This window comes from Oreochromis niloticus, linkage group LG3 (assembly GCF_001858045.2).
Source record: "Oreochromis niloticus isolate F11D_XX linkage group LG3, O_niloticus_UMD_NMBU, whole genome shotgun sequence".
Classification (NCBI taxonomy): Eukaryota; Metazoa; Chordata; class Actinopteri; order Cichliformes; family Cichlidae; genus Oreochromis; species Oreochromis niloticus.
Genome location: NC_031967.2, coordinates 16754505 through 16780577, shown reverse-complemented (window position 1 = coordinate 16780577; position 26073 = coordinate 16754505). Strand labels below are relative to the sequence as shown.

The 26073-nt window shown below is 40.5% G+C and overlaps 2 protein-coding genes across 3 annotated transcripts in view; one reads left to right on the top strand and one right to left on the bottom strand.

The window, feature by feature from the left end:
• The window catches only part of LOC100699086 (alpha-2-macroglobulin), a 31882-nt gene extending 29377 nt beyond the window's left edge, over positions 1–2505 (top strand). For both annotated transcript variants that reach the window (XM_019357351.2, XM_019357352.2), the window contains 7 exons: positions 586–798; positions 1445–1569; positions 1680–1770; positions 1858–1926; positions 2007–2112; positions 2275–2319; positions 2425–2505. In XM_019357351.2, the coding sequence (XP_019212896.1) occupies positions 586–798; positions 1445–1569; positions 1680–1770; positions 1858–1926; positions 2007–2112; positions 2275–2312 (642 nt within the window). In that variant the 3' untranslated portion in view covers positions 2313–2319; positions 2425–2505. The remainder of the gene's footprint in view (positions 1–585; positions 799–1444; positions 1570–1679; positions 1771–1857; positions 1927–2006; positions 2113–2274; positions 2320–2424) is intronic.
• Positions 2506–22823: 20318 nt separating this feature from the next.
• On the bottom strand, positions 22824–24429 carry LOC106097367 (uncharacterized). Its single transcript, XM_019357380.2, has 2 exons — positions 24275–24429; positions 22824–23928 (listed from the first exon to the last, which is right to left on the bottom strand). The coding sequence occupies exon 2, from the start codon at positions 23917–23919 to the stop codon at positions 23041–23043; it is 879 nt and encodes a 292-aa protein (XP_019212925.1). The 5' UTR covers positions 23920–23928; positions 24275–24429; the 3' UTR covers positions 22824–23040.
• Between the last annotated feature and the right edge of the window lie 1644 nt (positions 24430–26073).

The following is a 26073-nucleotide window of genomic DNA, read 5'->3' as shown; positions in this document are numbered from 1 at the left end:
GGACAGGAAGAGACTGAACAGGCTGATCAGAAGGGCCAGCTCTGTTCTAGGATGCCCTCTGGACCCAGTGGAGGTGGTGAGTGACAGGAGAATGGTGGCTAAGCTGTCATCCCTGTTGGACAACATCTCCCACCCCATGCATGAGACTGTGACAGCACTGAGCAGCTCCTTCAGTGGGAGACTGCGGCACCCACGGTGTGGGACGGAGAGACTTCGCAGGTCTTTCCTCCCCACTGCTGTCAGACTCCACAACAAAGACTTTTGCAGCTGATCAACCCCACACATGTGCAATAAGACTGCTATATGTGCAATTCTTTTTCTGACAAAGTTGTACTTTTGTATTTTCTTACTCAGTTGTATATAGTATTTGTATTTCTATTTTATTCTATTGTATATATTATTTTATTTTATTTTATTTTATTTTATTGCATTCCAGTGTTTTCTAATTTCTGCTACATAACTTTGCACTTTTGCTGTAACAAAACAAATTTCCCACCTGTGGGACTAATAAAGGTCATCTTATCTTATCTTATCTTACAAATGACAGCTGCTGTGTGTGTTAACCAAAGTGAATCCATCTTGTAGGACACAGTGGTGGCTCTTCAGGCTCTGGCTCTCTACTCCACTCTGGTGTTCAGTCCTGAAGGTTGGAGCACAGTGACAGTTCAGGCTCCCAGCAGTCAGCTGACATTTGATGTCAATCAGGGCAACAAACTGCTCTACCAGGAGGAGGCGCTGCAGGACGTGTCAGGAAAATACAGGCTGGAGGTGAAGGGCACTGCATGTGCTTCAGTGCAGGTCAGTGACAGCATCATGTGACCAGGTCCTGGTTGGTGTCAAACAAACGCTTTCTTTGTCCTTATAAAATGGTAAAGAAGATTAGCATTTTCAGATGTCATAAATGTGTTTTCATTCAATTCAATTCAATTCAATTTTATTTATATAGTGCCAAATCACAAAAACAGTCGCCTCAAGGCGCTTTATATTGTACAGTAGATTGTACAATAATAGATACAGAGAAAAACCCAACAATCATATGACCCCCTATGAGCAAGCACTTTGGCGACAGTGGGAAGGAAAAACTCCCTTTTAACAGGAAGAAACCTAGTACAATTCTATTTTACACTAAATTAGAGAATTGAGCAAAAATTAATAAACTCACTTTCTGTCTGTATCAGAATCAGAGAAACTTTATTCATCTCAGAGGGAAACTGAGATGTGATAGCAGCAAATGCACAACAAACATCAATCACTCATATAAAATGAGTGTAGAAACAGAGATATGACAGATAAATAATAAGATAAATAGATACATATAGCGATATAGGCATGAATATAAAAGGACAAGTATGTGTGCAAATATATGTCGTGGTGTAGAAAAGTGACAGCAGGGTGGAGTGAGGTATGATTAATTCTGTGGACCTGACCCAAGTTTGTTTCTCAGATTTCTGTCCACTACAACATCCCGACACCTACTGATGTCACCACTCTCAGTGTGAAAGTACAACTAGAGGTTGACACCACCAGTGAATCTGCTAGACCCAAATTCAGTCTGAAAATACAATCGCTGTAAGTATGTGACAGGTTAGAGGAGTGCTCTTTACCCGTGTGGAGGAACTGCTGGTAGATGAAAAGCAAGTGTGCACACAGGTCAGTATAATCACACTGTTCAAACACAGGTACAGTGGAAAGGAGAAAACTACAAACATGGTGATCCTGGACATCAAAATGCTCTCTGGATTTTCCCCAGACCCCGAGTCTTTGAAGAGTGTGAGTAATTAGACAGATTCTACCAACACGTGTGTCTCATGTGATAATTGTGATGATAATAATAAAAATGATGTCATCTCCTCACAGCTCAAACATGGCCTCCTGGTGAGTCGTGTTGAACAAAAGGAGGATCATGTTCTGGTGTACTTAGAGGAGGTAAGTGAAAGTCACTGTGGGGACACCAGATGATGATCTTTGGTACAAACTGTGTCTGCGATTGTTTCTGTCTCGTCCAGTTACCAAAGGACACACCCATCAACCACAGCTTAGAGATCATCCAGGAGCTCCCAGTGGACAACCTGAAGCCAGCCGTGGTCAAGATCTATGACTACTACCAACCAGGTCCAAGTCTAGCTAAGCTTTACTCGAGCAGCACACTGACACACTTTGGTCTTCAGAGGATTCGTACATCATACTGAACAGTTCAGAAAATCTGATGTTTAAATGTGTTGGACACACAGAGAAATTACACTTCAGTGTTTTTCTACCATATGTTTCTCTCAGGTGACCAGGCTGAGACCCAATACATTTTTGTCCCGTGAGCTGCAGGTAAGAAGCTGTAATAACACACAAGTACACCTTTCACACACATTTATTTAATTTTCAAAATTTCAATGAAAATTAAAGGACTAACTTTTATTCCTCGTCTCACAGTCTGAAGAAAGTGTGGTTGGTCCTGAGGTCATCGCTCAAGTTAAAACCTGCATTTTAATAAAGAGACTTTCTCTGCTCAAATGTTTGTATTTTTGTGTTAACAGCTCCAGTATTATTTAATGCTTCATTAACAAAATGCTTCATTTTTAATGATAATTGGAATGGAAAATACAGTGCTGTGAATGCAGCCCTCAGACTGGCCTCTGTTATGCCGTATTTCTATCTCAGCTCAGCTGTTGTGTGTTTTAGACAAAAACAAAATGCTGCAAGTCAACTTAGACTGGGCATTAAAAAAACAAAACATGCTCTTGGAAGTCCTTCAGTAAAGGTTGCCTAGTGACATCCACGGAAATAAGAGAAAGAAACATGAATGCTACTGTGTGTATGTGTATGTGTGTGTGTGTGCGCGCTGCTGATATGAGACATGCAGAGGTGTTTTTGGTTTGTACTAATCTTTGTGTAAAAATATGACTTAAAGGGTAAAACACTGGAACCTGCTTTGTCGAGTGTAAAAGGAAACAAACTGCATCCATTTATGCATGTTGGATCAGGATTCTCCTCCTCTCTCCAACACGCCATGAAGTTCAGCTCAGTTCTGCTCCAATCTCATAAAGTACCAGGACAAGGAAGATGTGAGGCTCAGCTCTAAATGCTCAGAGTGAGGACTGAGTATAGACTGATGGGACAGAGCCAGCCTTTTGGCACTGCATGCACAGCTTTGAGTCATGAAGCTGTGACACTTGTGCACTCATTTTTATCACATCTCCACCTCTCATTCCAGATAAATGAACTCTCCCAGTGACAACTATCACACACCGGTGTGAAAAAATGTTTTTTTCTGATTTCTTAGTGTTTTGCATATTTATCACATCTATGTTTTAGAAAACACAAGAAAAAACAAAACAGTTTTAAAGTGATTTCATTGATTAAAGACAGAAAGTTTATCCTAACCTACCTGATCTGTGTGGAAAAAATAATTGCCTCTCTTGTTAAATCATGAATTAACTGTGATTAACCACATTTTTTGGAAAGCTGAGTTCAGTTTTTAATTCAATTCAATTTTATTTATATAGCGCCAAATCAAAACAAAAGTCGCCTCAAGGTGCTTTATATTGTACAGTATATCCTATAATAATAGATACAGAGAAACACCCAACAATAATATGACCCCCTATGAGCAAGCACTTTGGCGACAGTGGGAAGGAAAAACTCCCTTTTAACAGGAAGAAACCTCCGGCAGAACCAGGCTCAGGGAGGGGTGAGAGAAGGAAAACAGGATAAAGACATGCTGTGGAAGAGAGACAGAGATTAACAATAGATATGATTCGATGCAGAGAGGTCTATTAACACATAGCGAGTGAGAAAGGTGACTGGAAGGGAAAAACTCAATGCATCATGGGAATCCCCGGCAGCCTACGTCTATTGCAGCATAACTAAAGGAGGATTCAGGGTCACCTGGTCCAGCCATAACTATATGCTTTAGCAAAAAGGAAAGTTTGAAGCCTAATCTTGAAAGTAGAGATAGTGTCTGTCTTCCGAATCCAAACTGGAAGCTGGTTCCACAGAAGAGGGGCCTGAAAACTGAAGGCTCTGCCTCCCATTCTACTTTTAAATACTCTAGGAACAACAAGTAGGCCTGCAGAGCGAGAGCGAAGTGCTCTAATAGGGTGATATGGTACTACAAGGTCATTAAGATAAGATGGGGCCTGATTATTTAAGACCTTGTATGTGAGGAGCAGGATTTTGAATTCAATTCTGGATTTAACAGGAAGCCAATGAAGGGAAGCCAAAACAGGAGAAATCTGCTCTCTCTTTCTAGTCCCTTTCAGGACTCTTGCTGCAGCATTTTGGATCAGCTGAAGACTTTTCAGGGAGTTTTTAGGACATCCTGATAATAACGAATTACAGTAGTCCAGCCTGGAAGTAATAAATGCATGAACTAGTTTTTCAGCGTCACTCTGAGACAGGATATTTCTAATTTTAGAGATGTTGCGCAAATGGAAGAAAGCAGTCTTACATATTTGTTTAATATGTGCCTTGAAGGACATGTCCTGGTCAAAAATGACTCCAACTTCACTGCGGCCCCGCTGCTGTGTCAACATGTGTTTGTGCTAAACAATGATGGAAAGTGTTATAAATGACTTGTTGGCCTCTGATCTGTCACAAACAGCTGAAACGTGTCTCTCATGAGTCACATGAAGGTTTCTGACAGAAAGGACAAAAAGTAGCTGCAGTCAGTTTGTGTCATTTTTATATTTATTCATCTGGGAGAAAAATCTGAGGGACATTAAAATGTGTTTTTCAACAGAGACAAGAACATAAATATAACGTCACAGGTAAATGAACATATTTCAAGTAAACAGCTGGACTGATCAGGTCCAAACACAGAGTGATCAACAAACAGCTGTCATATCTTTATATATAAGCTCTTTATAAATCCTGTTCACTGCAGTCTGTTTACTAATAATGTCAAACTGTTAGAAACACAGAAACATCAGAATCGTCTTTGTTGACATAAACCTGTCTGGGATCCTTTGTTGTTCTTTTGATGCAGAGTTACATTATAAATATAAAGAGTTATTTCAGAGTCTCATCAGTTTTCCTGCATGTCTTTATTGAACACATCAGCAGGGCTGAAGCTCTCATGTTAAACACACACTGATCTATGGACACGTTCATGTGTTTCTAACAGCATCATAACCAGGCTGTTATCAGCTGCACTAACATGATGTCACACACACTGAATGTAACAGTGACATCATCACACAATCAGCTGTGATTGTTTCACTGTCATCAAACTAGTCAACAGGAAGTAGAATCAATAGAAACCAATCATTTACTGACAGCATGTCTGATGGAAATAAGTGCAGATTATGTATGAAGTATAACTGCACACAGTAACTGTGTTACAATAAGGACTTAACAGCGCCCTCTGCTGGAGTGTTTCAGTACTGCGTTAACTAGAATACACCACCTCCTCCTCCTCCTCACACCACCTGCTACAGCTCTACTCTTCTATGACTACAGTCATCCACAGCACTGATGTGAGGTCACATGGTTCATATGTAAGGAGCACAGAGACGTGCTAGCAGCTGACCTCAGGTCAGTTTAATGACTGTGAGCAGCAGCTGTGTTCTTGTCACTGTGACAGGGAGACACTCTCAGACACAGCGCTCATGTCAGCTTGTTCTCATGCAGGAGGATCAGGAGCTCCATGTTTGTCTTCATGTTTGAATCATGATGTGTTTGTGCCATCAGAGTCTGTCATGAGTACTCAGGGTTTCACAGCAGCTCTTCTGGATGCTGACGAGGACTCCAACCTCATGTTTCACCTCTCTGAGCTTCTGATGTCTGTGAACACTCGTGTTTCTTCTCTGGGCTCATCTGGACAAAAACACCTTTCTGTGTTTGGCTCCAGCCTCATTGTGACTGACAGGAAGTGTGTTATCCATGAGCTTCTTTGTTTCCTGCTGTGTTTCCTGTCTGTGGACAAACACGAGTGTTTCAGCTGAGGACTTGGTTCCTTCCACCTGTCCATACAGGACATCACGCTGTCTTTTCTCTTTAAATGCAGCTCCAGGTCCTTCCACGTGCTGCTCTGTATTTGTGCAGTTTGTAGTGTGTCCTGGGAAACGTAGCACACATGGTGTTCTTCTGCTGTTTCCTCCTTTCACTGAGTGTGAAACACTGACGCTGTGCTGTTGTTCACAGAGCTGATTCTAGCTGCAGCTGGACTCTGTCATCTAACTGAATGTGTTGGTGCTGATCACGGGGCTCTGAGGGGGGAGCAGCAGGAGGACTCTGGATGCTGACGTCAGTGTATCTGTGGAAGCTCACACAGCGTGTCTCTGTCATTCAATATTGTGCTATATATTGTATCTATGCAAAGATGAACAGACTGTGTATTCACTGGTCTCTGTGCTGCTGACTGCTGCAGCTCTGATGTCATCATCACTCCCTCCTCCACCCTCAGCAGTCCCAGCATGCTGCTGTGGTGCACCCCACCCTCACTCTACACCTGAGCCATAGACCACACCCTCCACCTCAATATACACCACAGTTTTCTCTGCTATGGAAATGAGATCAGCAGGAAATCATTATTATTATTATTTAATAAATGCTCACATTAATGTGGCTTATTTGTTTCATATTAGAAACATTAGTTGAGTGTTTTTAGTATAAAATGGTGAAAGTCCCTCTTTTTGCTCCGCCCCTCACCTGTGGATGGACGGTGCTGTTACCGTGGTGACAGCTGTGATGTGTTTCAGTCCTGCCTGGTTATCACTGCAGGAATCTTTCACATTTATTACAGGTAATAACTCTGATTTTTCTGTGTATTATGAACTAAATGTATCCTGATACACAGAGATGGATGAGCAGAGGTCACATGATGAAAGAAAAAACATGGAGTCTTTGATTTATTTAGATATTTATTGATGAATGCAAACAAACCCTGACACTGAACCATCGTCCAGCTTTCACAGAACAAACCTGATCACATGACCTGCTGACCCAAACAGTGAAAAGCTCCATGGCAACAACAACAAACAGCCTCACATATGTTAACAGAGGCTGTTAGAAGCACAGAGTCTTTACAGTCTTTCTCCTGTTTGGACACAGATCTCTGCACATCTTCATCACAGTTACTCACAGACGTGCAGAGTGTGTGGATATCAAAGCTAAGTTTCCACCATGTTTGTAGTCTGTACTGGGACTCATGGAGCATCTCTCTATGAGCACTCAGTGCTTTAAACAGTGAGTCCCAGTTTAACCAGCAGCCTTCACACCACACATCACACAGACATGGAAACTTCAAACCCTCAGACTGAAGTCACTGGCAGTCTCTGGCACCAGCGACTGCGCTAACAAACATACAGCAAACAGTGAAGGTTTGGTAGAGAAAGCTGGTTGGGTAATACCAAGTATGCAGCGGAGGAGGCGGGGTTACATTTCTAGATGATTAAACATGAAACTATTTTGCTGATAATAATTGAAACGATTAAAGAAAAGCAAGATAATTCATAATTTTATAAACTGGAATGATGAAATTATATTGGCTGGATGTGATTATTGGGGGGTCATGACCCCCGTAACCCCCCTGGAAATTACGCGCCTGGTCCTGAGGTCAAATCCACCATCTTTGTTTCAGTGCTGAGTTTCATGTTCTCCCTCCCGTGTTTGTGTGCGTCCTCTCCGGTACTCCCGGCTTCCTCCCACAGTCCAAACACATGCAGTTAGTGGGGTCAGGTTAACTGTGAGTGGTTGTGTGTCTGTGTTATTCCACCTTAACAAATGACTTCCTGTTAGCATTAAGTGCTTCTGTACACTGAAAAAAAGGGACTGGCCAACTCTTGGATTTACGTAAACATCTTGCGTGTATTTAACACAATTGCCTCATGCTTTAAAGTTAAGTGTAACTATATAGTGTAGAAACTACATGATATGCAGAGAGGCTAGATTAAATTGTTCATATCATGTTCGAGTGAAGTAAGTCAATAACTTTCAGTCTCATACGCTTTGGATCGTGGTTTCAGGAAGGCATCCATCTCAGTCAAATCGAGCAAATTGGGTGGTTGTTACATTAAAAAAAGTCTAACTTGTAATTTAAACACAATAATATCATGTTTCTATAAACGTAATTAAATCATGAAGGATCTGTATGAAATTCAACAACTTATTATGTCCTTGTTGAGATGACCTGATACAATCTAGTAAGAGTGGTTAGTTGCTGAACTCATGAAATTCACAAGATCGCACGAGATGTCAAACTGCAGGAAAATCACTGGAGTTATAAGAGGCAGACAATTACACACACACCACGTGTATGCTATAGCTATTTATTGTGGTTTAACCTGTCAAGGACAAAAACGTACAAAAAAATTCTGCATCAAGCCTTGAAATCATAGCTTTCCCACTTGTGTTAAGTCTGGATTGGTGGCATGGTGGTTAGTGCTGTTGCTTCACAGTAAGAAGATTCTGGGTTCAAATCCACAGTCTGGCTAGTTTGCACTGGTTTCTCTCTGGGTATTCTGGTTTCTTCCCACAGTTAAAAGTCATGCAGTCGTTAGAGCTAGGTTAACTGGTGATTCTAAATTACCTGTCAATGTAAGTGCAAATGGTTGTTTGTGATAGACTTATGAGTTGTCCAGGGTGTACCCTGCCTTGTAACCTATCACTTCAGGGTTATTTCCCAGCCCCCCTGCAACCAGGATAAAGGGGAGGATGGTAGTTGTTGTACATCCATTCAATTTTTATGGTAACCAGGACCTAGACTTTGTTGAACATTACATAATATGAAGAGAACATGTAGTATTCAAGTGACCAAGTAGTATTGGGGTAAAAGTTATTGAATACTGTTGAAATAAAATGACAAAATTGTGAAGGATTAAAATATTCCAAGAGCTCAACTTACTTCATCTAAATATGTTTCAATCGCGTTTTATGAACACAAAATGCACAGGTTTATTGAATATAAAAAAGTTGTGTTGATTGAACTCAATTGTTTAAGTTTCTGCCAAAGCAAAACATTTGTGTGCAACCGATGTCCACTACTGAATCAAGTAAATCCAACATGGCCTTTTTTTCAGTGTAGGACTGACGTCATTTTAATGGTTGGGTCATTTAAATGAAGCTGGACTCAGATGCAGTAAATAAGTTGATTGATCATTAATGAATAAAGCTGGTCAAATCCGTCACGTGGACACATGTGATTGTGTATTGTAGTATTGATCCCAATGCTGGTATTAGTACTGGATCAATAACACTGGATGGATGCGTTCAGCATGGAGCCCCTGAGCTGTGTTACAGACAAGCTGAATGTTAAATTGTGTTAAAATTCATGTTTTTGCTTGCAATGCATATTTTACTACATTTTACCAAAGTTGCTTTGGTGATATTATTTTTTGTTGGCAAACTATTCTACAGACTTTTTCTTTCAGTCAGCATGTCTTGATTGTTCTGAAAGTTCTGTGGTCTCCTACATGCATTGCTGTTAAAGAATGATTCTAAATGTACCTGTTATTTACTCAGCTAGTGAGCTCGGTGATCTCTTAGCTTTGAGCCACTCCAAATGTGGGCGCTATTTTTAACTTCCTATGAAGTTAGCTAATAAGTTTAGTATGAGACGGTTGAAGGGGAGAAAGCTAGGCTGAACTGAGATCCTGCCAACTGTTTTAAGAATGTTCAAGCAAAATAAAAGAGATGGTTTTGCAAGTTATCGTTTATGTATGTTTCATTAATTGAGTTAAAAGTAATGTTTACATAAGAAATACAAACACTAACTGAAACACAATTGGTGTGAGTACTACAGACATAAATTACATTTGTTAATTCAACAAGATTACCATTGGTGTAACAAACAAATATTTACTAGTTCATGGAACAAGACTGACTTTTGATGTGCCAAAGTGTTCAAACAATATAACATGAATTTAAATTAATTTAATTAGACTAACTTGGTACAAACATGTTAACTGAATAAAAGTCAAATTAATTGAATGTTAATGTGAATATTATGTTACACTTACAAACATATATCATGTTGAAACAACACAATCAAGATGGATTAATATAACATGATTTGTTTAGATGGAATATAAGTGGCAAGATAAAATTACGTTCATCCAATGAATTATTTTTTTGAGTGACAGCACTAACCACCATGCCACCAACCCAGGCTTATCAAACAGGCTTGATGCAGAATTTTCTTTACGTTTTTGTCCTTCATAGGTTACACCACAATAAAAAGCAATAGCATACACGTGGTGTGTGTGTAGTTGTGTGCCTCTTATAACTTCAGTGATTTTGAAATCTCATGTGATCTTGTTAATTTCATGAGTCCAGCAACTAACCACTCTTACTAGATTGTATCAGGTCATCTCAACAAGAACAAATTAAGTTGAATTTCATACAGATCCTTCATGATTTAATTACGTTCAAGATAGAAACATCAAACTTTTGTGTTCAAATTAAAAGGTAGACTTTGTTAATGTAACAACCACCCAATTTACTTCTTTTCGGTATACCAAAAAAAGTAAAGGCAGCTGCTCGACTTGACTGAGATGGATGCCTTCCTGAAACAACGATCCAAAGCGCGCGAGACTGAAATCCCGTGCGGTGTCGCGGGATTTAACATTGCTATATTATTGACTTACTTCACTCGAACATGATATGAACAATTTAATCTACCCTCTCTGCATATGACGTAGTTTCTACACTATATAGTTACACTTAACTTTAAAGCATGAGGCAATTGTGTTAAATACACGCAAGATGCTTACGTAAATCCAAGAGCTGGCCAGTCCCTTTTTTTCAGTGTGTAATAATAAGATGTAAATGTAAATTATGCTGATTAAACATATTTTTAACGAGTTAATATAATAAAGCAGCCCTGTGACTGGGCTCAAACCTGTGAGTCTCTGTGACATAAATCATAAGTTGACCTTTTCCTTCTGACACCACTGAACTCCGAGTTTACCTGCAAACATGGTCTTAACTCTGTCAGCTGTTTAACACTGTTTGCTACTGATTCAGAAAATACACCCACGTTACCTGGTGATGGTCTGAGACTGTGGCTAATCAGATCATTCAGTAATCAGTGCCAGGTGTTATAGAGAACACACAAAGTCTGTCAGTGTTGTGTGAGTTTTTCTCTAACCTGTTACGCCCTCAGAAGTTTTCTGAGCTTTCTCTCTGCAATTACAAACTCTGTATACAATCTTGGTATCAGAATAAAGCAAACACTTGTGAAATTTCACGAGAGGTATAAATATTGCTGCAGATGTTACCATGTCAAAATTACTGAGACTGGAACACAGAAAAAGTAAGTAGATTTCATCCTTGCCTAATTAATTTAATTAGCAAATATGCCTTTTAAAAATATGATCTAGTTTACATTTCATTACAGAAATTCAACAACCAACATATAAACATTATCTGTGCACAGATTTATTTTTCTAAAGTAAAACACTGAAAAATTACAGCACTGTTAATACATAAATATCCAGGCGCTGTAAAAAAAGTCCAATTCTGGCACACACTGGACACCATACATGAGTTGATTTTTAATTTTTTTTAGGTATTAAAGAGCAGAAATTATTTAATACCTTTAACAGGCCTAAAATGCTTGTTTTTGAATATTTTTGAAGAATTAACCACACACTCACAGGCAATGGGCCCTGTCTCCTGTGCGCATGGAGTGTTTGCCCCTCTGGACCTCTGAGAGGTTGTAACTTTGGCTTCTTTTGGCCAGTTTGCTGACACCTCTATTTAATTGTTTGAGCCAATAAAATCATAGTAATAATTTCATGCCCACGTCATTTCAACCAATCAGAAGTTGCAAAGCCAAACCCCATGTGGCCCCAAATTTATGACATGTGGCATCTGTCTAGTCAGGTGTCTGTAGTTGGGTCTAAAATGGCGGTTATTGACAGAAATGGCTCTGATGTGGCTAGTTAGCCATAGCAAGTGCTGATAATAATGAGGCTAACAGCTACTAGCGAAAATAACAGAGGAAATCGGGACGGTCAGGCAATTTCTGTTGTAGAGCATTTGCCCTGCTATGCATTTTTGTGGTCCTCTTTTGCAGCTCTTTTAGTGAATTTTAGTTGGAGTCTGGTGAAACTTGGTGTTTGGAATTGGTCATAGCTCTGGAAGCTAACTAGCCTTACTTTAGCGAGTTACATGAATTCTGGAGAATTTCTGGTTTGGTTTTGTGTGTTTAGCAGACTTTTGTACATTAACGTAACTGCTATTTTAATCATTGCTTGTTTTCACTGTGTTTGGTGGTTGTAGAAATGATTTATATGAGATTTTAGCTGAGGTTCGGAGGTTTTTGTGGATACCACACATGTCAGAACTTATATTTATGACCCCATTTTATAACTGATTAAACATGATCACCTCCCTTTTGCCCCTATTTTTGGGGGCATGGGAGTCAAGAAATGAGCTCAGTGAGAATTTCATCCAGAGGATAAAAGTTGTTTCAGTGATTCAGAGACAAACTGGTGACTCCACGACAATCATCTCAGAAATAAACCTCTTCTTTTTTTCTCTGTTTGATATGATGACATTAATAAAACTGCAACATCTGGAACATGGAGACAAATGTAAACAAATCTAAACCAGTGAACATGAAAACCAGGTAACCACCAGAACCAAGCTGATTGCTTACAGAGTTCATACTCTAGCTGCTCTACTAGCTAAGCTAACTTATGTTAAAGGTCAGACTAAAGAAATGAGATGATGCTGCTGGGAGTGACGTCACAGACTAGCAGCATTTAGTTATTCAGCATTATATTTAATCTGTATTATCTGCTCCTCTGACCTCTGTTTACCTCTGACAACAAGAACATTTAGCCAACAGTTTATTAGCGTTGGTGAAATTGTGAACAGGCATCAGCGTGGTCACCTATACTGTCCTTTAGTGCTGGAGCAGCAGGAACACCAGTTAATCTGCAATCTCTTTTTCTCTCTAAAACAAAGTGACAGCAGACTGAGTCAAAGGCAGAAACCTTATTCAAACACCAAATATTCACCAGCTTTACCTCCTGATCCAGGATTCAAAGATGATCAGCAGAGTTATTCCATTACTGTGAACTATGGAGCAGCAGATTTGTGGTGGAGACAATCATCTGACACTGAGATCAGGAAAGTGAAGTGAAACTTTGAGCAGGAAAGGAGGCGTTTGTGGGGAAACTGGGATTAGGCAATGTCAGAAATGACCCATTCAGTACTTTAGAAAAATCTGAAATGTTTCTTGGAGGCTTTCTGTCCTGTTACTGAGCGCAGCATTAAAATGCTGTTTCTATTGTTGTTTCTATTGTAGTGACACTTTAAACTTGTTCCACTGCAGATCAAAGAAACAGTGTGTTAGTGGAAGTTGTTTTTAGCTGAGCTGTGTCTTAATCCAATCTGAAGTGAAGAGTTTGCTGCAGAGCAGGAAGCCTCTTCGTGACAAACACTTTATCAGCTCCATGTTTCTTCTTCTACTTGTTTTAACTGGAAACTTTGACTTCCTGTCTCACTACAGTGAATAACTTCTTTAATAACTTCTTTAACTTCTTTAATGATTTGTTTGGAGCTGATTTTACACATTCATTTAGATATAATCAGTTCAAACTTGTTTCCATCAAATTCATTGTCATTCTATAAATATAAATGTTCCACTGATTCTATAAATACTCCGTCTGCCGAAAATGAGCTGATGATCAAACTGCAGCTGATTGTTTCCACACAGCAGACTAGATTTATTTCAGCTCACAGCTCCAACATTACAACCAAACACAGCCTGAATATCAAACATCGTCACTTACAAACTGAGCCACAGTCAGCTGACTGCTCCTGTAGATGGAGGGAAAATGCAGCTACAGCAGTGGAGAAGATGGGAACATTAGTTAGTTTTTTTCACACAGATAATAAGAGCATGAGGGTAAAGTTCAAACTGAGCCAAATAGCCCCTTCCTGTTCCAACATGACTGTGCACCAGTGAAGAAAGTCCATAGAGACCTGGAGGAAAGAGTTTCATGTGGAAGAAAACCTTTGGGATGAATTAGAGTGGAGACTGTGAGCCAGTCCTCCTCATCCAATGTCAGTGTTTAATCTCACAATTGCTCTTCTGGAAGAGTGTTTTAAAACATTTCTATAAACACTCCAAATCTTGTGAAAATCCTTTATAGAGGAGTTGAAGCTGTTAAAGATGCAAAAATTGGGCAGACATAACATTAAGTCCTTTCGATTAAGAACAGCATGACACTCAAGTTCATTGGTGTGTCATAAAAAATAAGAACTCCTTAAACTCATGTTAAAATGTTAAAAATTGAAAAAAAAGATGTTCATAGCTTTAAAAAAGGTTTTGCGCTCACTGACTTATTTAAATGTTATTAAGGCTTAATAGAGCTTATATTAACAAACTAACTAATAATGGTTGTCAAAAAGCCAGTGTCAGCTGATCGTAATATTTTAGGAGGTCCATGAGAGCAACAAATAACACTGTACAAACAACAACCAGCTGATGTCAGGAAAAATGTTTCAAGAGTATCTGTGTTAAAAAATCTACCACTGACTACAAACAAAAGCCTGTCAGTCCAACAAACTTTACCCTGTTTTCATATTATTGTTGTTGTTAATTATTTCAAAGCTGTATAACCAGGATTTGTGAACTACAGAAGTTGACATTTACCCTGAGGAAACCTACCAACAACAGCAGCATGTTTGCCTCTTTTAATGGTTTGTACATCATGTTGTCTGAGCATTGCTGACCAAATTGACTGTTAGTAAAACCTGAGTAACGCAGAAGTTTAAACTAGTCGGGTTCACTGTGGTTTTTGTTCATGTGACACTTCCACTGACTGCTCAGCAGTTTTTCCTGATACCCACATACTTCTTAAGAGGGAAGGAAACAAAACAGGAAACAGTGTTTTTACCACAGGCCTGGTCAGCTGATCACAACTGCATCATGAACAAAAATTATTATTTTGATGTTTTCAGTTTAGTTGATAAGTCAATTTAAAGATCGTTGCTTTCAGCAGAGTAACATGATTCAACTCATTAACAACTCCAAGTGTCAATAGACAACAATAGAACCATAACGTGATGCTGCAGATCTTTCAGTTTCAGAGTTATCGTAAGACAAAAGAGTATGCATGTAATCAATCATGCGAGAGAAGCTCGTCAAAGGGATGTCTCCTGCTGACATTAAGTGGGAGGAAATGTTGTTGTGAAACAGGAAGCACAGCAGAGACAAGGCAGGTAAATGGAGTCAGGGGAAAGACTCCATCATGATTCTCAGCATTAGGCAGCTCTCAGATTCACAGGAGAATTAGGGTTTGTTGTGGGTCAGTTCCCCATCTGGAAGTGCTGATCCCTGTCCTCTGTCTTTTTATCCGTGTTGTTTTACTCAACCTGCGGTCACTGCTCATCCAGCCACCAGGTGTCCTCAGACTCTCCTCCTGCTCTCAGTCACCTGGCTCAGTCACAGCACCCTCATCTGTTTTCACTTCCCTGCTTTTCCTCAGAGGATTTAAAGCTGCCATCTTGTTCTTGTTTCTACCTGATGTTCAGCAATTTCTTCTGGTTTTCAAATCCTCAGGCTGGGAATTCCAGTTATTATGTGTTGAACGTAAAGGTCGGATAACCTTTAGAAACTAAACGAGTCTTTGGGAGCACTAACAAGGCCGGAGCAGGCAGGAGCCTGACCATGGAGGGCTTTAAAGATACATCTTTATTTGGATATCAGTGAAAAATCCTTCAACAATGCAAAGCAGCAGACATCAGCAGACATCAAATGAATGCTGCAGTGTTTGATTCCAAAGGTTATATAGAATCAGCACATCAGCTCGAGGGACTCTTTGGTCCAAATGTTTGGGAGCAGAAACTCTCAGCTTTTATTCTGAAGCTTTACGCCATCTCATTGGTCGCTGCAGGATGAGCAAGGTTTAAAATGCCACCGGTGTGTTCACATCTGACTAACAACACAAACTTCACCAAAAGTTCATTCTGTTCATCTGGACGTAGCGTTTTCAGTGGGAGAAACATTTCGTCACTCATCCAAGTGACTTCTTCACTCTCAGCTGACTGCAGGTTTCCCCAAACCTTATAAACAGTACATTTGCATAATGACTACTATAAAGGAGAACATCACAGTCTGATACCTGCAGGTCTGACAGCAGCAGGTGTATCACTCCTGTTTCTACCTGGAGACAGCAGTCGCCTCATTGTTCTGACACACAACACAAAACTATCCACAACACTACACACTAACTACACAAGACAACACATTAACTACCCACTCCAAACACGCTAAACGTCACAAATCTCTCACATCTCAAAACTCGCTCTCTCTCTTTTTCTGCTCTCTCTCTCTCTCTCTCTCTCTCTCTCTCTCTCTCGCCGTCACTCCTAAAACCTTCCCTGGTTGGTTTTGTTTCTTGTGGTTTTTTTGCTCATAAGCAGAGAGGTCTCGCTGCGCTGTCCTTAGACAGTAAACGTGACGAAACTATTGAGGAAAAAACGCCGCGTATATATTGTTTATCATGACTCTGGTTTTACTGGTGTTGGGATTTAGAGATTCTTTTATTGTTACCATATAACCTGCCTTATGATAAATGCATTAATAACATGTTTTAGAGTATTATTTTAACAGTAATATTGTTTACAGGGTTCATATTGCATTGAATATGTTTGTCATCACATTGACCTTTCTATTCACAGGTAGAGTTCATTTTATACACATTGCATGTCTGTGCTTGTTTAGAGTTGATGTTCTATCCAAGAGGGTTTTAAGCTTCACTGGTGAGAGTGTCCAGGTGATACATGTTGAGGGAGGATGAGAACATAGCAGGTTAATTGCATGCATGCTTACAATACACATAAATCTAGTAGCAGGCCTGAGCGAAGGCCCAAGTGTCTTCTGCTTCTTATTTGAGACCTGCGCCAATTCTGTCTACTTAGTGATTGATGACGAGGGTCCATTATTAGCCCTTAGAGGCCCTGAAGCTTGAAGTTATTACCTTAAAAGGAAGGTGTTATCAAAAAGAGAAGTTATATGTCTGTTCATAGTTATTAGAGATGTACAAGATGTACCCTTGTCTGTAAACAATGACTGTACACAATGTATTTTTGACCTGTATTGACGTGTATGTGGGGGTGTGATCCTCTATGCTATAAAACCAGAACTCAGTGTATTTTTGTCAGAGCAAATAAGCCATATGCTGATGGTTGTTCTCCGTTGTCAATAAACTCATCGTTTGATTGCACTTTTCTGGAGCCTCCGTCGTTTGTTGTCTGATCTGCAGTTGATCGATCTCGCTTCACTGGCCTATCAACACAATTTATAAACTGGTATATATCACCTTGTTGCTTTGTCTTTTAGTGGTCATGTGATTGGCTTACCACGACTACTTTATTCTCTTCAGTCAAACAGCAGCACTCATGCGATTGTTTAGCCCCTTTAGCTCCAGGTGTTGTGCTAGACTAGACCTTCCCAAAGTGTGGGGCCCACCCCCTAGGGGGGGCGCAGAGCCATGGCAGGGGGGCGCAGGATGAAAAGGGGGAAAAAAAACCCAAAACGCTTGGCCACTGCTAGCACGGGGCGCCCACAGAAACGCAAAGCAGGAGATGAAGCATTGCTGAATATGTTTCCAAACCAACTTCATTCTAAGCCAAAGACTAGAAAATATGGTGAAGAATATCTTCCCTTTGGTTTCACCTGCACAAGTGCCGAGGTAGGTCTCCCCTGCAGAATTGGTTTTCCCTTCGTCGGAAGCAGCGTTGGGATGTTCAAATCACGGACAAACAGTATCCCACATTCTTGATTTTTAGTTCACAAACACTTGTTGTAATGACTAACTACTCCTGACATTTTGGACATGTTAGCTCTTTATACAGTAAAGTTACAGCGGGATACAAATAATATCAGGCTGATCCTGCCACGATTTGTTCCCTCGGTTCAAATCACGGACAAACAGTATCCCACAGTTGTTTTTGTTTTTGAACCCATTTTGCAGAGGGATTGAAAAATGTATTGACAGCAATGTTGAATATTATTACACAGGAAAAAAAACTACATGTAAAATAATCACACCGTGACGCCTCTGCCTTTCTAAATGGAGGGACAGTAGCTGCATGTGTATATGTAAGCGTGTAAAACCTGAAGATAGTCAGATTAACAGTATTTCGTCTCTATCTCCCATTCTGCTATTCTCATCTCATGTAAACAATATCGCGGCGCACAGCGTGACGTGAAAAAAGGCACATACCTTTGATGTTGCGCAACGAACTCTGTATTCCTCGTCCACACGTAAACGCAAAAAAGGAGTTTTAAAATATCTCCATTTTCGGTGATTCAATACGCCGTTTACATGTGGAGGAAACAGCTGCGTTTTCAAAAATACCCGTGTAGGTGCGGGTGCAGCGTAAAAGAGTTAGTAGTTTATTTTCTTACTACCTGTAATTTATTGCAGATTACTTGTATTTGCTTAATTGTTTACTAAATGTTTGAGGTGTGAAATAAACCGCAATGGAGCAAAATATGGGTGTGTGTGGTTCGAGGATGTGGTTTTGCGTGCGTGTGCGCGTGCGCGCGCGAGGGGGGTGCAAACATTTTTCTTGTAAAACAAAGGGGGGCCTAGCAAAGAAGTTTGGGAACCACTGGCATAAGTTAACTCGCTACTTTTGCCAGTTACCTAAGCATGATAGCTATAGCATGTTCTGACTGAGAGATTTCTGAAAAAATTCAAACGTACAGCTCTGCTATCACTTCCAACATAAATGAAGACAGAAAACTAAACATCAGTGATGTTTGTAAGCAGTGTTGGGTGTAACGCATTACTGTAATTAAATTACTTTTCCACTGAAAAATTAGAGTAACTAATTACTGTTCATTTTTAGGTATTTTAATTACAGTTACTTACAATGTACTTGCATTACATTGTAAAATAATTAAACTCGCTAAATATCATTATTTAATTTCAATAATTTATCTTCTAAATGTAGAAGTATACTCTGCCGCTTTAACATCGCTGTAGTGCAGCTGCACGTCATTTCGCGCCAGTTTGCTGCATAGTCGTATTCTACAGCGGAAGATGTCGGACTCGGCTGAAGCGAGTGGCTGTTTTATCAAATGGAAATATTCCCGTCTCTTCACTTTTCTGAAACAAGTAGACAAGAATATTACAGTAATATGTAAAAACTATCGGCTGCTGTTAATAGCACGAGTAATCTACTGAAGCGCCGGACACGAGAGCATAGACGAACACTTCTGAGTGATCCTTGTTCATCATCCATGGATAACACCGCAGCAACTCCTGCTAAGCAGCAAAACCTGATTTTACTTCAGCAGCACAGAAAGTGTCTGAAGGTGAGCTTAAAAAATGACTGCAGGCTACACTGTGGAAGAGATGCTACCGCTGCGTACTGTAGAGTCTCCGTCTTTTAAAAAAAAATTATTATTTAAAGAGTTTAATTTCTATTGTTTGTCCACTCAAGGTTTATATGGATTTTAAGAAGTATTTAGTTAAATTACTTATTTAGTAATTAAGTTACTTTTCTGACACAGTAATTAGATAAGTATTTTAAATACAATATTGACTAAGTAATTAGTAATTAGTAATTAATTACTTTTTTAAAGTAACTTACCCAACGCTGTTTGTAAGGTTACTGAAGTTGGTCTAGCTGGTATATAATGATGTGCTACATGATCGCCACAGTTGGCACGCGAAGGGTTAACTGATGGCACGACCATAACTGGACTGGCCATCGGGCATACCGGGCATTTGCTCGGTGGCCCAGTGGCTTTTTTTTTCTTTGTAACGGTATAATCAATGAAAGGTGGTGGATTGGCCAGATGCTGGCCGGTGTGTAAAAATAACTCAGTTGTTTGGTGGTAGCTATGGCGGAGCTTCCACAGATTCAGTAAAATTAACAAGTGGTGGAGGCCAGCACGTGGATGAGGGAGAGGGGAGGCAGGAGAAGGAGAGACCCGAGGCAGGTCTGAGTGTCAGGTGAACTGAACTTCAGGTAAGAAGTTATGACCTGCAGTCTATCTGGGTCAGATATAAACCAAGTTTAGGTGGAGTTTATTTTCGTTATGCTGACTTTTTACAGTCAGTTACAATAACTCGTACTGCGTACTAGCTAGCATGACGGAATTTATATACTGCTGGGTGGTGCTATGATGTTACTGATAGTGAACTTTATTTTATTCACAAGGTTAGTTAGTAGAGTTGCCAACCGTCCCGTAAAAAACGGAATCGTCCTGCATTCAGAGAAATTATTACCCGTTTTGTGTTGAGCTGAGAGGGGACACAGTTTGTCTAGGATGGAAAAAGACACAAAGGTGGATTTATTTTGTTGTTACGCTGCACAGCTGCCTCTTCTCCTCTCATTCTCTCCCCTCTCTATCCTGTTGCTACTTTAATCATGAAACTGATCAATGATCAGCTGATCGGCTTTTCTCTCTTGTTTGTTTATCGCCCACTTTGCGCCAGAAAGAGGAAACCAGCGGATGTCCCGCTAAACAAAAGCAGCACGTTTAAGCTTGATCAGCTGTTGTTAGAATTTATTTAATATTAATTTCTAGTATCAGCTGATGTTTGCTGGAGCCACAGCTGTAAAGCTGCTGGTCATGATATCGGTTTGGTTATCTGGTGAGAGGGAAACATGCAGATGAAACCAGGAGATGTCCTTACTGAATCATCAGAGCTGAACAGGTGATGGAGAAACAGGTTTACCTTTTAGGTGACATGGATGAGTTGAAGGGAAGTTATGAACTGTTTCTGAGAGACAAATAACACCAGGATCCTTTTCTACGTAGCTGACAGCTGGTAACTGTGCAGGGGTGGATCTAGCAAAGTTATGCCAGGGGGCCAGGTAGGGCATTAACAGGGAAAGGGGGGCACAAGGAAATACTTTCTTATTCCCATTTAAAATGTCTAGCTTTTATTAAATAATTATCTGAATCTTACAACCAAAGTTTTTATCTGACATAAAATGTATACATATACCAACAAGATTGTACATCACTGTCACAACAGCGTCTGTTTTCATTCAAAGGCTTTATGGCTTTAATATCTGGTGGGCCGGTCTCTAGTCAAAATGCCCGATTTTTTGTCCCAGTCCAGCCCTGGGCACGACACGCAGTGAATTAATCTGAGAAGGTGCATTAAAAAATAAATGGCCGTGCCAGCGGTGCACATTGCAAATTAGCTCGCATAGACACATTAGTTGTGCCGCTTCTTAATGACGGTATCTCAGCTAACAAACCCAACTACCAGATTCAATTTGTAATTGGCTAAAAATAACTTAGCCTACTGGTGAGAGGGACGTTGTTAGCTTTCCACATTCCAACACTTCAAAAGCTTCAGGAGCTTTCCGCTCAGCACAGCATCAGCACCACGGAAATACATGGATACATCCGTAGACTCAAGACACAATGCATTTTTGGGACTTTCAGGTGTATGGACCAATGTTTTATTTTCTGATCAAACCAGAAAGCCTTAATGAGCAGCTGGATTTGTCTCGCATTAACTGGCTGAGTTAATGCAACATCGAAGCAGCTGGAATCCACAGCTATGCATGTTCATGGAGTTTGCAATTCCACCTGCTGGACATCACAACCTGACAAGTTTAACTGTCTTCAGAACATTGCAGAGGCCTTATTGACAGTATTCGGCTCTACATATCTGTGTGAGCAGATTTTCTCTCACGTGAGTGTCCTCAGGTAGCCGTCTGAATGCTGGACACTCGGAGACCTGTGTCTCTGAGTGGGAGACCAGAAATCACATTAACATGTGTGTCTCTGTATTAACAGACATGCCATATTGGCTTAGTTTATTTTTCTTATCATTGTTGTGAGGAGACCATAAATAGCATTTGTATTTTCTGTTGTACAGTTCATTTGCTGTTATGGAGTTCTTGTTATGGATTTGTTTCAAAATAGCTGATAACTATTTGCTGATAGCTGCCAACATCTGCAAACAAATATAATTCTATAAAGTGGTTCTATATATTGTGTAACAGTTCATATAGAGCGTTATTAAATTTATTGCTAATGCAATCATATGGCACACTGACTTCTGAGGAAATTTTAAATGGCACTCGACATCAGAAAGGTTGCCTACCCCTGATATAAACAGACCAAACTTCAGTCAGAAGAACAACTGAGATAATCCATCCACAATATGAGGTTAGTCATTAATATACTGCAACAACACGGGAACAGAGCAGCTGTGATAGAATACAGCATTAATGAATCAATGGTACAGAAGTGGAGGAAGCAAGAAGAATGAGTTGAATAAAGTTTGATTTATCTGACTGCTTTGTTTCACTTAATGTGCCTTATAATCCCGTGCACCTTATGGTCCGAAAAATACGTATTTGACTTTTTTATTTGGCACACTGTTTCATGCCTGATTTTGTTTAAACAATTATTGCACACTTTCTGTAAATCCAATAAACTTCATTTCACTTCTCAAATATCACTGTGTGTGTCTCCTATATGATATATGTAACTGACATTTTTTATTGTAACAACCAACGATTTATACAGGAAAATAATGGCTATTAACAAGGTTGCCCAAACTTTTACATCCCACTGTATATAAATACATTTTGATTTGATTTGATGAAGCTTTGAATGGTTTGTCAAGACATCTCTTCTCTCCAACCTGGACCCATTTCAGTTCACATACCGGTCAAACTCCTCAACCGATGATGCATTTGCAGCTGCCCCTCACTCAGCCCTCACACATCTGGACACCAGAGACTCATATGTTGGAGTGCTGTTCATTGACTTCGGTTCAGCTTTCAACACCATCATTCCCCAGCAACACAAACTGGATCTACTGAGCTCACCTTATTCTGCTAACAAGCGTGAGATGAAGCTTTGACACAGGACACAGAGATATTTCAGATGCTAAACACACTTTATTGAAACAGAGACAATCATCAGAATAAAGTGATACAGAGCTAATCAAACAGATTGGTTGTAGGATCAATGCTCGCTGGTGGAGACAAGCCTCTGAGATCACAGTGATTGAACATCATTAAAGAAAAAAAACATCATCAAACCTCTGGGTTTCTGCCCAGTGAGCATGCTCACTTCTGTTACCATGACCGCTCTCACTTATGATAGCACAGGTACACAGGAGCAGCTCTGGGGTTGCCTGTGTTGAGGTTTTCTGGGTTCACTTTGAGCCCGTCATTCTCATACGCCTGCTTAGCTGCTGGGTCAGCGAGCACGGTGATGGCCTTGATGGGGGTGCTGCCACTGTCTTTCTTGTACCACAGGAACACCTCCTTTCCTTCGGTGCCCTCATTCAGATCCTGGTTCACGATTTCATAGCCTTGGTCTTGAAGGCTCTTTTGCTCGATGTCACCGGAGGAGATTTCCAGCTCACTGATGGCGTCCTTGGGGTCCGTGGTCTGACGGTACCAGATAAAGATGTAGGGCCCTCCTGCTCCCCTGTTGGTGTCTTCATCCACCCGGATGTAGCCATCATTGAAGTTGTCCTCATCTTCCTCAAATTTAGCAGTGGCCTTGATGTCACAGATGTAGGTGGGGTTCTCTCTCTTCAACCACAGATAGATCCAGTTTCCTCCAGCACCACGGTTCAGGTCACAGGCCAGTCTCTCCCAGCCCAGTTTATACTTGTAGGGTTCATCTGCTGCTTGTACAGAGAGATCGAGTTTCCTGATGGGAACATCGTACTTTAAGGAACCTTTGTAGTACCACAGGTAGACTGGGCCTCCACCTGCTCCCTCGTTGAGGTTTTTGTCGATCTTTTTGAACCCCGCACTGGACAGACCCATGGACATCTCGTCATTGAATGAAATCTGAATCCTGGTAATTGCATGGTCGCCTTTTTTGTACCATAGGTACACAAAGTTTCCCCCGGCTCCTTCGTTCAGATTAACAAAGATTTTCTTGAAGCCTTGTTCACGGAGTGCAAACTCCTCGGCTTTGTTCAAAGACACTTGGAGCTCAGCGATGAAGGACATTTTGAGTTCCTGCATCAAACAGATTTGATGAAGAGTCAATCCAGATATAAAATGGTTTTAACAAGTGAAATCAGGACAGTATGTAATAGTAATAATGGCAACAGCCCCGAGTAAGAAAGGAAAAAATGCCAACAGATCAATCTGCACACAATCACAGTATTCATGTGTTTTTATGATATTACAGTCTTTACTCTCAGCCTGAAACCATTAAACTGAACCCAGAGGAACATGTGGGAAAAAATAGCTTATTACCACCTTTGATTAATAAGATGATATTAAAGTGTTAGGAGATCATTTTAACCAAAATAAAATAAAGAGCGAAATGAGGACGCTGAGTGAATGGAGACAGACTTACGTGTGTGCAGACGTGGTCGGCTAGATGAGGTTTGCTGGACGGCTGCTGATCTCACACAGAAACGTCCACATTTAAATACACAACAGACATGTGATTATAGTCACAATGTCAACACACGTGACTGATCATAATCTCAAGAAAATCATGGGAGCTATTTAGGATTGTAGTGGAATGACTGATGATGATTGTTGTGAGTTATACTGAAAAGGAAAAATAATAAGCGTTAAATAAACAAAGAGGGGTTCAAACATTACTGATTATGTTTTTAAAGTTTTATGTGTTCATCATTTCTGTCTAATGAAAACAGTCCGAGTTTGGGAAATGAGGAAATGAAGACAGAGTGGAAAGAACTGGCACGATCAGCACTGTGGCAGCACAGCTGATCTATGGACTCTTTCATTTCACTTTCATTTCTCACATGAACCTCCTACAGTTATATTATCACACACACATCTACCGAATTCATGTTTATCTGTAGTTTTGCTTTAGAATGGGACTTTTCTGATTTTGTTTCCTCCTTCATAAAGTCCACGTTGTCCATTTTGGGTAACCACCATAAAAAAGATAAAGATTACTTTGCTCAGTGCTCTGGCATTGTAAAGTGAAGCTGGAGCAGACCTAACGTTTCAGCAGACTAGCATACACAGAATAAAATGTGTGATTATGAAAGTGTTACCGGACTCGGCCGGTACAGAGTGTTGGACTCTGTACTGGTTTAGTTCTTTGGATAGAAGGGAAGCACTGGGAGTAGTGGTCACCAGAAGCGGGTTTCTAAAAAGAGAGGAGAGCAGTGTTAATCCAAGGTTTTCATGCAGGTGGGAGCTGAAGGTTACTGCTGGTGAGGTGGGGAAAATGCAAAACGAGAACTTACTTGAGAGGCTAGAGTCAGGTTTCCGAGGGGAGGGTTACCAGGTTACCAAACTCTGAGCAGCCGGGGAAACAGGATGGCTGGGTGACTGTGAGGTGGAAGCACAGTCTGCCATCAGGGACATTTGGGACAGGTGGGTGGAGCATCTACCAGTTATGTACTAACCAGGCCCTGAGGTGACAGTTGATGAGTGCCTCGTTCCTTTCAGAGGTCGCTGTCCCTTTAAGGTGTACATTCCAAGCAAACAAGGGAAATATGAAATAAAGATCTTAGTAGCATGTGATGCCAGGAGCAGCTATGCCTGGAATATGCAGGTCTACATGGGGAAACGCAGTACTGGAAGGGCTGAAAAAAAAACCAGGGCATGTGTATTGTGCTCGACATGAAAACCGGTCACCAAGGGTGCAATATCACATGTGACAATTTCTTCACATCACGTGCTCTTGGTCAGGAGCTGCTGAAAAGAAAGCTCACCATGGTAGGGACAGTGAGGAAGAACAAGTCTTAACTTCCCCCTGCGCTGGTATCGACCAGAGGAAGAGAGGCAGTCTCATCAAAATTTGCACTGACACACACACTGTTGTGTCATATGTTCCCAAGAAGAATAGAAATGTCATCCTGACGAGCACACTACACAAAGATGCCGCTGTCAGCACCACAGAGGACAGGAAGCCCCTTATGATCCAGGACTACAACAAGAACAAAAAAGGCGCTGACTGCCTCGACAAGGTAAAGTTTCATCCATCATGCATTTCATTTTATTTATGTGAATCATAGCGTTTTGTGTACAACAGATTCAGTTTCGTTCCCAATCTCTTATTTATTGTTCCTGTTATTGTATCTTACTGGTACATACACCTGCAAGGGAATGAAAGCAGCTGGCCCGTGGCACTGTTCCATGAATACACACACACACACACACACACACACA